This window comes from Mchenga conophoros, linkage group LG13 (genome assembly GCF_057382185.1).
Source record: "Mchenga conophoros isolate Kocher_MC1m ecotype Shallow Benthic linkage group LG13, M_conophoros_male_GT1.1, whole genome shotgun sequence".
Classification (NCBI taxonomy): domain Eukaryota; kingdom Metazoa; phylum Chordata; class Actinopteri; order Cichliformes; family Cichlidae; genus Mchenga; species Mchenga conophoros.
The window spans coordinates 10,480,461-10,494,942 of record NC_140538.1 but is presented as its reverse complement, the minus strand read 5'-3'; the positions used below and the strand labels follow the sequence as shown (position 1 = coordinate 10,494,942).

At 39.3% G+C, this 14,482-nt stretch overlaps 1 protein-coding gene across 1 annotated transcript; it reads right to left on the bottom strand.

Moving 5' to 3' along the window:
• Nucleotides 1–1,627: 1,627 nt before the first annotated feature.
• On the bottom strand, nt 1,628–5,626 carry six2a (SIX homeobox 2a). The gene is made up of 2 exons (XM_085296386.1): nt 4,601–5,626; nt 1,628–3,196 (listed from the first exon to the last, which is right to left on the bottom strand). Exons 1-2 carry the CDS (start codon nt 5,158–5,160, stop codon nt 2,884–2,886), a joined length of 873 nt encoding a protein of 290 aa, XP_085152512.1. The 5' UTR covers nt 5,161–5,626; the 3' UTR covers nt 1,628–2,883.
• Between the last annotated feature and the right edge of the window lie 8,856 nt (nt 5,627–14,482).

Here is a 14,482-nt window from a genome sequence, read left to right as displayed (position 1 = left end):
CCTACAGATGAAGAAACCAGGACAAGATACATCTGTCGAACAGTTTTTCCTCCCTCATCTGTTGCTTTGGTGGGTCTTTACCCCCATAAGCCAGCCTAGCAGAATCACGTCAGTGCGCCTCGTTAGGCGTTTTCTTCAATGCTGGCAGATTTTTCATCTTCTGTTTAAAAAAAACCAAAAAAAACATCCAAACAAAAAAAAAAAAGTTTAATAGCCTCCACATTCCGGGCACACATGGCGCACTTATAATACCAGTTCAAGTTCACATTTCAAGCCTTATGGGAAACAAGAGAGTGAAAGAACGAGGAGACGAAAATCACAGCTCTTTGTAGGGTTGTAGGGTTGGTTTGGTGAAAGGCCAAACATTCAGTGTTATGTCTCCTCAAAAGCCGCTGTTTTGGGCTTGTTGTGAATAGACCCATGTGTACTTAAATCCTTGTTAATTACAACCTGTGGGCTTTGTGTTGAATATGTAATTGACCTTCAGGCGCAGGAAGCTGTTCCCAGGAAGCTGTGACCGATATTTCACATCTACAGACAGTTCGCGCACTCTCTGAGAGCACTTCTCATATTTGCACTCCCATTAGAGCCACCTGGGTCTACAGGATAACTTATTAACGAATAAAAGAGTGTTTCGCCCTTGTTTCAAATATTAAAAAAAATGTTTGCAACCCATTAACATGTGAACCAAAACACCCACTTAACAATTAACTATATGCTGGCATCGTTTTTTGTTTTTAAAATGCGAGTAATATTGTAAAATAATATTATAGTATATCATGCATAATGTGTAACATTTATCAATATAAACATGCAATATGTAAGAAAATTATGAAACTATAAGCTACTGTTATATTCTGATATGAAGATACAGAAGACACCAGAAAATACACCGAGCACGCGCCGGCCTGTCGAAACCTGAAATAGGGGAGGTACTAAAGCCTTATGATGGAAATATGAAAGGCAGAAAAGATGTTTTTTTAGGTTTATTCTGCACGAACTGATCAGGCAGCAGAGGGGAGGAGGGGGCGGGAGGGAGGCTGGAGGTGTTGCGCGGCTGAAGCTGTTCAAACAAAGTGTCTTCTTTCAGCGGTCGTTTCCAGTTCTGTTTTTTTCCTACTCCAAACACTACGGTACTTTTGTTCTCCCGGACTGAGCGCGGAAAGATAAGGTGTCATCACTCGAACGTCAGGGTTCCCAGTTGGAGAAGCACTGCTAAATTTCGCCCAGCTTTGCCTGCCATGGCCACATGCCACATGCTTCGAGTGATGTTTTTACAAAACATTGGACTGCGTGCGGAGCTTTTCTTAAAAAGAAACAAAAAATCGGCAATAATCACTTGGATGAACTTTGACCTCATGTCCTTAAAATTGAAAAACCTATCTATCTATCTATCTATCTATCTATCTATCTATCTATCTATCTATCTATCTATCTATCTATCTATCTATCTATCTATCTATCTATCTATCTATCTATCTATCTTCTTGCAGGAGATATATGTGTCAGAGGCTAACAGCTTTTGATTTTCAGTAATATCTGATCATGTATTTTCCTAACGTTGGGAAGTGGTGGCTCAGAGCACATTTAAAAAGCCTGAGGAAATAAGGCTGAATACATGGTTTGTGCGTTGTTCTGCATTTAAAATTACATAAATGAGCTGAAGGGAAAAATATCTAAGTATCCTCAACTGAAACTACAAATGATCATAAATCCTAAATACTATCGTTCAAGCAATATTTCTGTAACACTGTAAATATCGACGTTTACGTGCAGATTCTCTAAAATACGTTTTATATATTTTGTCCTCCAGCTTATATGGTTTTATAATATTATAAGGAGGTGACCCGTAAGAGACAAAAAAAAATGCCAAGAAAATGTCAAGAATCATTCAGAATCAAAGAAATTCTCGACTTTATTCCACGTGTTTCTTTTTTTTTTTTTTTTTTTTTATTGTAAAGGGTATATGAAACTATAGGTGAATCGTTTTATGTTTCATCATTTATCGCAGAGTTTACATGCAGTCTCTCCCCAAATTAAAATGCAAATAATTATAACAATAATATCAAGGGGTTAGAATATTTTATCTTATCACAGCCCCTATGAGACACGTTTAACTGGCATACTCCATCAGCCCACCCTCCCCCAGACAAACAAACAAACAAACAAACAAACAAACAAACAAACAAACAAACAAAAATAACCTTTTATGGCTCTCTTTAAAAACCCCATGTAAACAGAAAGGCGATGGGTACACGTAACTTTGTGCCCATAGAGTCTGGTGATAAAGGTTAATCTAAACCCCTAAAATAACAACTGTAGGCTAATAGTAACAAGAATTAAGACACTTTATTGTTATTGTTTTCAACAATATAACATATTACGTTTTTACATTCCGGTAAAGTTTTCTTTCTTTCTTCCTTCTTTTCTTCTGTTCTTTCTTTTTATCAATTTTTTATCCCCAGCCCTGCAGCAAAACAAGCCATCTCAAAAAACTACTACTTTTACTTACTTTTTCCAAATTATATTTTCCTCAAGCGAATTAACGGGGGGGAAAAGTTCGGTAGGGTCCTGTTTAAGTATATTTGGAAAGTTCTTAAGTGCTCTGCTCTGAACTCTTGATTCTAGAAAATCCCCGAAACAAGGGCTCGTTCAGTTTGGGGATAAGAGGAGGTGTTGCGCTCACTGGCAGGTTTTCCTCTCTCCACTTGTTGAAAAAGATTTTAAAGGTTGAATATGAGACTAAATGATTTGTTACGGTGGCTGTTTTCGCAGTGTTCCAGTCTGTCTGCCTTGCACCGTGCCGCAAGTGCTTGAAGCTTAACTCACACCACCTCGTAAATTATTTTCCCCAAAAAATGGCGCTCCATTCAGTGACGGCTTTTAAGAGCCGAGGTCCACTAGATTAGAAGACATAGGGTTCAGTATGGTGTCATGATGCAATGAGTGGTGATGGTGCATCGAGTCTGGGCCGCTGGGTACCGGGATTGCGCTGGGTCCCGGCGGGGGCGCAAGGCCATGCAGGGACGGTAAACCGGGGTTTGCGCCGAGGAGCTGAGCCGGACTCGGAGACGTATGATCCGGAGTCCCAGAAGGTGTTTTATCGTCGTCCGAGCTCCCCAAAATAGTTTTATTTCCATTAATAGAAGAAGTCAATGGGTTGTGACTGTTGCCGTTGGAGTTCTCGTTGTTTTCTCTGCGAACAGAAACCAAAGTCACACATCAGTTTGGTACAAATGCGGAATTACAGCACATCTGCGAAAAAGTGCATAACAACCAGGAAGATTTAGGTGAACTGAAATTTTCATATCTCGGAGTAAAACCTACAGGAACAAAGACACCAGCTAATTGTAGCTTAACATGTTTAAGATTGCATTAAAAATATGAACATGAACACACACTTGAATTAAAGTGGCACACACAATTCTGTTGTGTTTACTAGAATATTTATTGGGTTGTGACACTTTTACAACAGCCATAATAATCTCATTAATGTATCAGTTCTTAGTCTGGTTATTTATTAATGTTCACACGAGAATACGTTGAGGCACGTGTGCCCAGATGCAATCACTTAGCCAGCAAAAATAATTAGAGGGTCAATTCACTACAGAAGCGCTATATTAAATATCAGTAGTAGAGAGTGACTGGAAGATAATAAATCCATCTGACTACTGAACTTGCATGAAACTTTTAGAGCAAGTTAATTTAACCATAGTGACCCGTGGAGAAGCTCAACCTGAGGAAGTCCTCGGCCACTCGAGGAGAGCTTGTCCACAGCTCTAAATAAATGACAGGCCTAATCATTCTGAAACGCGTGCGTACTGCGTATGGCATAGTTCATAGGTTTGCTGTGAGGCTTTTCTCAGTGGGAAGACATGATTTACGTGGAGCTTTCAGCCCAAATTAGTGGCCAGGGGGTGAAAGAAGACACCGACCCAGTGAACACCTGACAAAAACACATCTCCCGCACCTCTCTACATGCCTGGCTGTATAATTTCCAAACTCTGAAATGTGCAAACGACTCATAATGAAATGTCAGCCTGGCTGATATGAAGACCAGACAACAAGCCACATCAATTACACCGCAAAACATCTTTCATACGTGTTCTGATATGTTTCCTTGCATATACCATGTGTTCATCCAGTGTCTGTGATTCACAGTAGTCTGCATATATTTCTTCTCTGATCTTAACGTGAAAGTCAAGTTTCATGTTATAATCAGTGTGGTTACTAAAACATAAAAGTGGGGTAAAAGCAACTTTTATAACCTTGTAATTTACCTGACAACACGTCTTTCATTTCGTGCGTTTCAACTTTTAATAGGGGCTTATACAGTTATCACAGAAATACACACAGTGTAACTTTAATTTGTGGCGATTGAATAAGATCTGAGAATATGTCCATGCTATCTACGTTAAATAAATTTCCAGATGTAGGTCAGAAATTTATTTTTGCATACAGAGTCAGCAGTGGCAGTCCGTGACTCAGCAACAGTTTGGAACTACCTCCTATGTTTTGCTTGATGTGACAATGATAAAAAAAAAAAAAGATAATCTAATCTGAGATTAGCGTCTGTTTTAAGAAGTAAATATACTCCTACCTTTCCTTTGCCTCAGCCGCTCGATCTCTCTGCCGTCGGTTTTTGAACCAGTTGCTGACTTGCGTGGTCGTGAGTCCCGTGGCCTCGGCCAGCTCTCTTTTCTCCCGTGGGGATGGATAAGGGTTGTGGGTGTACCACTCTCGGAGGATACTCCTGCTCTTCTCTTTGAAGCAATAGCTCGTCTCCTCTCCGTCCCAGATAGAGCGGGGCAGGGGGAACTTTCTCCGGACGCGGTACTTCCCTACGGCGCCGAGCGGACGGCCTCTCAGCTTCTCTGCCTCGATGTAGTGCGCTTTGAGCCACAGCTGTTGCAGCTTCGGGTGGTTGTGCGGCGAAAACTGGTGGCTCTCCAGGATCTTGTAGAGCTCTCGGAAGTTCCCCCGATGAAAAGCAACTACGGCTTTCGCTTTGAGAACACTCTCATTTTTGTGGAGGTGCTCGCACGCCGGGAGGGACCACAGAAAGCGCCCAAGACGCTCGATGTTCCCCCCTTGCTGGAGGACTTCGCAGACACAAGCCACTTGTTCTTGCGTAAAACCAAACGTCGGAAGCATGGACATGGCGACAAGTAAACCAATACAGATTATATTGTACCTTACTTCCACGTCTCTCCTCTCAGTGTCTCATTAAATCAAAACGCATTAAGTCCATAAGCGTCAAAAAGTCCCCAAAAGAGTTACCTAAAACGTAAAAGTGCCCAAGGTTAGGCAAAGTCCAACTGCGTATTATGGAATAAGCTCAAGTCCGTTCAGCCATGCGAAACCCCAGGCGACTATTCTCCATAAAGTTGCTAAGAAAGAAAGTTGCTACTCCTTCCACCGTCCTCCACCTTTTCTATGCCGTTTCAACATAAACTACTCCCGGAGACCGGGCTCGCTGGCTCGTTTTAATAATATTATTCTAAACTGGCAAGACAAGCGATTATATGAACTCTGATTGGTCGGTTATCTGACCCACGGATGGTGAGGATAAGACAATAGCCTTAGTCAAATTATTTGCCATGGTTACGCTGTCACTCAAAGTAACCCGATATGCTTTGAGGTGGCTCCCTGGCAAAATCAACCTGATTGTTCCCTTCACGACCAGCCCGCCTACCAATAGAAGAATTGCTCAGATTTTTCCTTCTAAAACACTTTTTTCTTCCCCTTCACGTTGACAGACACCTCAGGCAGCCAAAGAGCGTAAAGCTGTGAGGAGCGTGGATGAGAAGAGCGGCGTTGATCCCACAGCCCGGGGAAGGATGGCGCCAGAGTGCACGGAGCCTGCTGCAGTTTGTCTTCATGTCCCTGGCAGCTCTCACAAATCAATCAAGATCTCCTTAATGCTTGGAACTTTAAAGTTAGTGTCTTCATTATTCCAAAGACGTGAAATAACTGTCAACAAGTGACAGATTGTTAGACGGGTTTGAAAAAAAATGTTGCCACTTTTTTATAAAGTATATTTTTCTTCGAGTAAACGAAAAAATATAAATATGACCAAAAGTGAGTCAGACTATTTCTGCTTCCGAGGATTGAAACGAGACTTAAACTCTAAGGTGCTGATGTGGGAGTGCAGTGAACCATCACCCGATTTGTTAATTATAATATTCACAAACCGGTATTCTATAGAGAGGTATTTAAAATAACAAAAAGACGTTAGAATAAAGTTTAAAAAGTTATTTGTTAAACAAGTAGACTTTGTCATACTCTCAAATACGTCGTATCAGTTTTAGACCTAAATAAACGTGAAATTTCTATATTAATAGCAACTAAAGAAATCTTTTAATTGTTTTGCGAAGTATGTGTTGAGCTGAACTGGATTATGCATGTGATGACAAAGATTATGAATATCTAAATGAGTGGCGAGGAAGCAGCTGCAGGAGCGCACAGATTGGCAAACAATCTCAAGGTGTGCAGCCGCTTCATGGGGAAATAAGGTGGTCGTGTGCGCAGTGGAGTGTGCGGGACAAAGAGCGGAGAAGAAGGAAAGTCTGGCAGGCGACATCGAAGAAGAAAAACGGCTTCAATCAGCAGACCGGTGAGACAAATATTTTCGTCCGTATTTCAGTCATCTGACTCACGAGGTTTAGCGCATCAGCGAGTAAATTATCTCAAGGACTGACATATGAGATCTGAAGACAAGACCTAAGTAATCATTTTAATATGACGATTACATTTTTTTTTGAGAGTATGGCTGTAAGGAGGGGAGCTTATGTGAAAGTGAAAGGTGTTTAAGGGTAAAAGGAGAGGAGGCTTTATAGTTAACTGAGGAGAAGTGAGTGATGTGAGGTACTTGTTGAAATGGTAGGGCGACCTAAAAGAAACCGGGAGCAGCCCGATGTGCGCAAAAACTCAGGTTTGTAGTTGGACTCAGGTACACGAGGGAATGCGTGCGTGTTACTGACTGCTGAACCAAAGATTGACCAGTTGGTAGATTTCTATCGCCTCACCATGGGACCGCTTCATTAGAGATACGATTGTCAAGTACACCCACACTCGGTGTCACATCACTTCACACACACACACACACACACACACACACACACACACACACACACACACACACACACACACACCATCATCATCCTCATGTCCTCATCATATATTATCAGTGTAGAACTAAAAAGCTCGGAGAGATTATTATTATTATTATTATTATTATTATTATTATTATTATTATTATTATTATTATTATTATTATTATTATTATTATATGTTGTTGTTAATATGATTTAATAGGAGCAGTTTCGTCATAGGCTTACTTGAATTTTAGAATTTTGGAAAGGTTGCAAATAAATTACAGCAGCTACCTTAAATCGCAGGCATGTAAAATTAAAATGGTATTGTCGGTCGAAATCATTTAAGTAAGTTACCCAATCCACAGTCCACCATCCATCCAATCCATTGTCAATATTTCTCGCTAAGGCAGTGAGGCATCGCAGTCGCTGCTGTTTTTCTGTTATTTTCTCTTTTTTTAAAATTAAATTAATAAATTATTAAATTAATAGTGTAATTGTGAAATTGGTTCATCACCACAGACGAAGGCTCCTGTAAGAGAAACCTCATTCCTGTTTCCGCCCTGTGTCCTCCCTCAGTTTAATAAATTGACTTTGGTTTCGCCTGAAGCCCAGTTCTCAGAGTATTACGGCATTAGGCTGACTGACGGTAATCGTCAGGGGACCGGCACCGACCTGGCTCGCCTGGATAGTGAGAAAATTAAAAGGGCAATTTAAACTTATAATAATAATAATAATAATAATAATAATAATAATAATAATAATAAGATAAGATAAGATACGATAAGATAAGATAAAACTTTATTAATCCCTCGGGTGGGTTCCTCTGGGAAATTCGGTTTCCAAAAGCACAGCACCGATAATAATAATAATAATAAAAATAGTTTACATATATTATATTTAAATTATAATTATATTTATATATATATTTTAACTTCACCCTGCGCTTGCACTTTTAATTCAGACTATTAATAAAAATCATTGTGAGGCCTGTAAACAAAATTTGACTGATATGAAATTTTAAACCGATTTCAGATAAAGCTTATCATCTCAACTCATCTAACGCAAACACCCAAATGCCCCGTAATCGAGTTTGATGATCGAGGTTCTCCCAGTGGCGAATGTGCTGCTGCGATTACACCGGCAGCAATCCAAAGAAGTTACTCTGTACACTCAAATATTTGTGATGAGGCTAAATAATTTGTTCGCTTGTCCTTACAGACTGATGATGCTCCCTATTGAACTCTTTTTATTTTCTCTTTCTCTCGCTTTTTTTTTTTTTTTTTTTTTTGCTCAAATGTCTTGATCTCAGCTTAAACTTCAGCACTGAAGATTTAACGAGAATAAGGTCTGAGGCTACATGTGAGCACCTGTTCAGTTCAGTTCATCATAAGTCTTTGTGTTACTCTCATATGATCATACCTTCTTACAGGTATTCAGTCTAATTTCCCATCTCTGTCAAAATAAGTTTACATGGTATCAGATCTTTGACATAAAATTCTTTCAGATAATCTAACTGTCCCACTTGTGTTTTTGACATGCTCCTGCTCACACTGATATTTGTTATTTTTGAAAATGCCTGTTACATCTTATTCACTGTGCATTTGATAGGTTAACGATTAGAAATGTCCATAGCCAAATCAGAGTAGAGTTAAACAAGCACTGACAATATGACTGCATATACAAAGTATCTTCATCGCAGTGGGATTGGCCAGGTCAGATCTGTGTCTATATATTGGCAGTGACAGGGGTCCAATGTCTGGCTCTTGACAGTGTTTGTAAACCACTTGTTTCCAGGGATCAGTTTGATCAGAAGGATCTGTTTCTGAAATGGTAATTATTACAGCTGCTGATGAATAGAGATCATGTTTCTCCTAATAGCCAACCCCCTATTTTCACAGCCTCCCACTGCTCACCTCAGCCACTCTCCACCACGACCTCCTCTAATTGAGCTGATTATTGCAAGATGTATGCATGTGTGTGTGTGCGTGTGTTGTATAGACTGTGTTAACGTATACAGGAATAGGATGTGGCTTGGATTGGGTAAGACTGCTGCTGAATACACTGACCTGAGACAAGCACAACACAAGCTTGATAAGTATCAGTTTTTTGGGAAAGACATCCAAATGTTAGATAGAGGGAAATAAATTATTAAAGCCAGAACCTCTGTGTCTATACTGGTTAAGGGGATGTGAATGAGGGCCTATCCAATAATTGGTTGTTTACATCTATCTTGTTACCCTAGAGGCTAGGGCTATCCTATAGCACAAGGAGGAGATTTCACTAAACCACACATGCAAGCAACAAGGAGGGGGTCGTCATTGAGGGGCGGGGCAGAGAGGGGTGGGTGAATTTGCTTGTGTGGGGTTCCTGTGTTCATCTCATGAAAGGCTCTGACCGGTTGGCAGGTTCATCAGATTGGACGGTTTACATTTCAGGCCCTCCCTGCACTATACGGGCCTGGCAATTTAAATGGCAGTTAAAAGGTGAGTCAAGCATCACCTTCAGTTGATATTCATCACAGAGTGCACACACACATAGCAGCATAAACAAAATCAGATAGGAAAGATTTTCTCAAGCACCTTCTTTTTTTACTTGAAGCGCAAGCTATAGTAGGCCTCTATGAATTTATTATGACAGCAGTATAAATAACTATAAATGTTAACTAAAAGCAAAAGATTCGGTCTTAATTATTTTGCTTTGTTTAGGTTGTAAAAGCTTTTGAGACATCAAGGTATTATTGTAATCAACCATGGGCTAAAAAATGCTTTGAGTATTCAACAAGTCTGCCATATTGTCAATTGATTACCTTCCTGGATCTCACATAAAATAATCAAGAGGTCGTACTCGACCAAGATAGTTCGTGAAAACAAAACAAAACAAAACAAAACAAAACAAAACAAAACAAAACAAAACAAAACAAAACAAAACAAAACAAAACAAAACAAAACAAAACAAAACAAAACAAAACAAAACAAAACAAAACAAAACAAAAATTCCTACAATTAAAATCATTCTGTGCCTCATACAGTTTGATGTACCATATTAATCACCTAACACCCCACTGTCCCCTCACCACCACCACACTGCTCTGTAACATGCCTATACCAAAACTGGAGCTGGTCTGAATACTGGAGCAAATCGCTACAAGTGTGTGTTTTTCTGCAAAGCTGGTTAACAGAGTTTGTATATATGCATCTGTTTTGTGTGTGTCTGTGTGTGAGAGAAAGAGAGTTGGTTGCTGCTGAAAGTAATTTATTCGATCAATCACTCCATTTGATTCCTGTTTATTTTCAGGAGTTGCATGGTCACTTCAGCCACACACTGAGCTCTTTATGCACTGCCAAGGCTTTTCCCCTCAACCAATAAGACTGTATTTGGCTATAATTTGGAGAGGAGAGCGGTTCCAGCACTTCTCAGATATTTCATGGTTCCCTGCCTTTATGGTGAAATCCCCTCAGATCTGTTTCTTGTCAAACTGGCAGTGTGCAGACATGCAGGTATACCAGCTTCATACATACACTGATTTATATCAGCGCTGTGGGCTTGTTTTAAATGACTGCAAACACGCTCCTGTGTGGAACTAATAGTTATCATCATACATAATTTGGAAAATAGGGCAAAGTATGCAGCCTCGTCTTTTAAAGGCATTACTATGAAGTAAGGATTTTATTTCTTTTCTTGTTTTTATTTTGCCTACATTGGATAAGACTAATAAAAAAGCCTTTTTAGAGTAAACTTTTTGTTTAATCTTAAAACCTACAGTTGATATGAACTTTCATGCATAGTTGGTGCATCTTGTGATGCTGGTTGTTAACAATAAATTGCAAACCTATCAAGAAATTAACTCGCTCCTTTGCAGTATTTTGTTACACCAAGCAACTAAGAAACCACCATGGGACCAATATGTAGGATCAGATAAACTTTGGTCTGCTCTGCATCAAAGTAGACAGAATGCTGGGCGGTATAATTGGATCATGATAACCAAATGCTTCTGATCATGTAATATTTGCAGCAGAACACAAATACCTCTTTTGCCAAGAAATAGGAGGGAAGATTTTGCTCCACCCCTAAAATAAATATAAAGGGGACTTGAATGTGATACCACAAATGTTATTTCAGTGTGAATAAGGTCAGAGCTTATTTTGGAAACTGGAAGCAGTAACACACAAAACAACATTTCAAATTACCCACAGAAATCTCTATAGCTCTCTGCAGGTTTTACAGTCCTGTCTGCTTGTTAAGTCTTTCAGTAAAGATAGCTTGGATGGCCAGGTTTCTATTTTTGTTCAAGAAAATATGTGAATTCATAAACTGAGTTTTCTCTTTGGGTTGAACCTGGGAGACTGTAAGATTCCTGTGTGAATCTTTGAGTTCTTACAATTGTATTTAAGCTTTCTACTTATGGCGAAAGTCTGCAGAATTTCCTTAATGTTTTTTCCTCATGCAACATTCTTCCTTTTTTTACAGTGCTGGAACTCGTATGTCAGGAAAGAATTTATTAAAAGCAACTGGAGTAATTAGCAATGTGCTAATGCTTGAATTTGTATCCATTCCTGTATGTAGGGTTTTTTACAGCACTTCGTGGTTTTAGTTGAAACACAAGGCCTGACCCCATGTCACTGGCCATATGGGCAGTAAATACTTCCATGATAGAGTCAGTGGTTGTACTGATACTGTACCAGAGAGAAATGTCTTGTTATATCACGCCACACTGTGTATTTTATTGCATGGAGATGACAGACAATGACTTTTTAATGTGATTGGTGCTTTGTTTAACTGTGTTCTGATACACTGGCTTGAAAAGTTTACTTATTTTATTTTTTCTACAAACCTCAGTTGCATTTGCGCTTAGATACTAAATGCTAATGCCAGCATTGCAACATTCTCGAAGAAGCAAATCCATCATTGTCTTGTTTAGTAGGATTAATGCTAATAATCGTATACAATCTGGTGCCACTCAATAGCCCATAATTTTCACAGTTCGTATTTTAACATTTGTTGTGGGAAATGCACAACTTGAGGATAAATTTCATTTCAAAAAGTACTTAATTTCATTGAGATTTCAAATAAGTCACAAAAAACACAAGTGCTGGGTTACCTAAAATGAATGGGGCTATTTTTAAGGTCCTTAGCCACACCTGTTCATTTCCTTCTAAAGATTTGAAAGATAAGCAAAGTCAATAGGACTTATCCTCTGGGCACAGTAAATCTGCCAAGTTTCATGGAAATCTATCCAGTATACCTTGAGACTTTTATCTCTACATACCAAATCTGTAAGAGACAGACAGAGAAATACCTAAAGTCAAGTCAGTTTCACCTTCTCGACACCATGGATAGCTGTAACAAATGAAAAAAAGTTGGCAATTCAGTGACTGAGATATTTCATTTTGAACCAAAGTGATGTACTAAATAACCATAACAACATTCCCAAGAGCAATGCTGTAACCATGGATAATGATAATAAGAATGCAAACATGCACAAAGAAAGATAAATTCTCTCAGACATCTGGTTGTTGTTTTCACAAAACACAAACCTCATTTGGGGACTTATTCATGGTGTCATCACTGGTCAGATCACCCCAGAAAGAGAAGCGTATCCTTTGGATAACATTGTGGTGCTGTTGCCTTGTCTTTGCAGTGTAGTTTTTTTAATCTTTTTTTCATGCATTCAGTAAATCTGAATCCTTCAAAAGAGCCCATTAAATGTGTCTACTGTCATCATCTAAATGACTTCTCGGACTATGATTCAAGCCATCCATCAAACCTTTTGTTGCATTCTGCTCACTATTGAGGATAACATGAGATATTGTGGAGATGAAGGCAAGTGTTTACTTTGTAAATAGAAGTGTGCACAGTGTGCCACTCATTTGTTTTTATATGGAAGCATTAGATTTCGTGATAGCTTTTTAATCCTGCCTGCGGGGTACATTAAATGCCTGCAAACCTTCGTCCAGGAAACTAACAATTATACTCAATCGGAGCATATGGAAACCGCAGCTATTCAAAAAAAAAAGAAAGAAAAGAAAAGATGGGGCCTAAGCTGAGGAACTGCCTCATACATCATTACACAATATTGCTTATAGTGTTCCTGTTTATGCCCCTAATTCAACGTCTTACTTTCTAAAACTTTAGTTCAAATTAAATCTGGATTTGCAAAGCTGTAACATTATTAGATTTCTCAGTTCAAAAATGTCTCTTGAATCGGTGCATACAATATAGGTACTAAAAGCAAAGACTTATATTCTGAATTATCGTCATATGTATTTTCTCTCTGGACCATAAACTTTTCAGCTCCTTTAAGTCTACAATCTGCTAAAGATGTTTTTAATGGCATTTGCAATTCTTCAAAAATCACAGTCTTAGAATATTGTACTGTGTTTAGGGGCTATAGCTGTGTGGGACTAGATCAGATTTAAGCCATTTCTTTACATAATCTTTCGACTTAAATGTTCATTTGCAAATATATATTTCTAAACATACAGTTTTACATTCCCTGTATTATCTGCAGCCTTAGCAAAATTACGGCTAGATGAAGATCTTCCTGTTCTTCCTGTTCTGTGTTTTGAGGCCAATGTCACTGTGACCTTCTCACCCTGATTTCTATATAGTAGCCACACCTCATACTTCCTGGATGAAAAAACAACAAAGCAGTAAATACAGCGCGGCGGCCGAGCAGCAGGCTGAGTTCACTCAGACGCTCACTACTCGCTAACTGAATCTGACTCCAACTGCCACTCACACAAAACTTATTTAAGTATCTTGTTCTTTAGTGATTTCTCGGAGGTGAGGGAACTGCCCGCTGAACTGAGAGTTTATTTTGTGGGTCAACTCTTTTCGCCACCATAAGCCACTGCAGTATGTTCAGATTTGCCCCAAAATCAAACTTTAGGTAAATTCTTCCGTAGCTCAGAGGAGAAAAGAGGCCATTACTGTATTTGAGTTTGCTATACACCAACCTACTGTGAAGCTATTTAGGATTTCATGATCAGGTTGCTTATTCTTATTACTAATGGTTTCCATATATTAGTCAATACAGTAGAGCTCATGACTTAAGTACACGTACGACTAAGTTGCCATTAGTGGATCTGCACGTTTTTTTCATCGAGTGTATTATTCTCTGACGTGCCTCTACAGACCACCCCGATAAAGAGCGAGACGAGCAGATAATGATACAGAACACGAGCTACGACGTATATCAGCTCTGGAGGTCCGTTCTAGTGAAGATGCGGCTGCTGGACGGTGAAGGGATGATGAGCTTTCACATAAGCAAGAGGGGGATTACTGTCAATTGCTCCTAAATTGCAATAATACCCGCTGCGGGGCCACCCACGCATGTGCTGAGAGACAAGTGATAAATTGCTACATATGTCCATTCCACAGTGGCA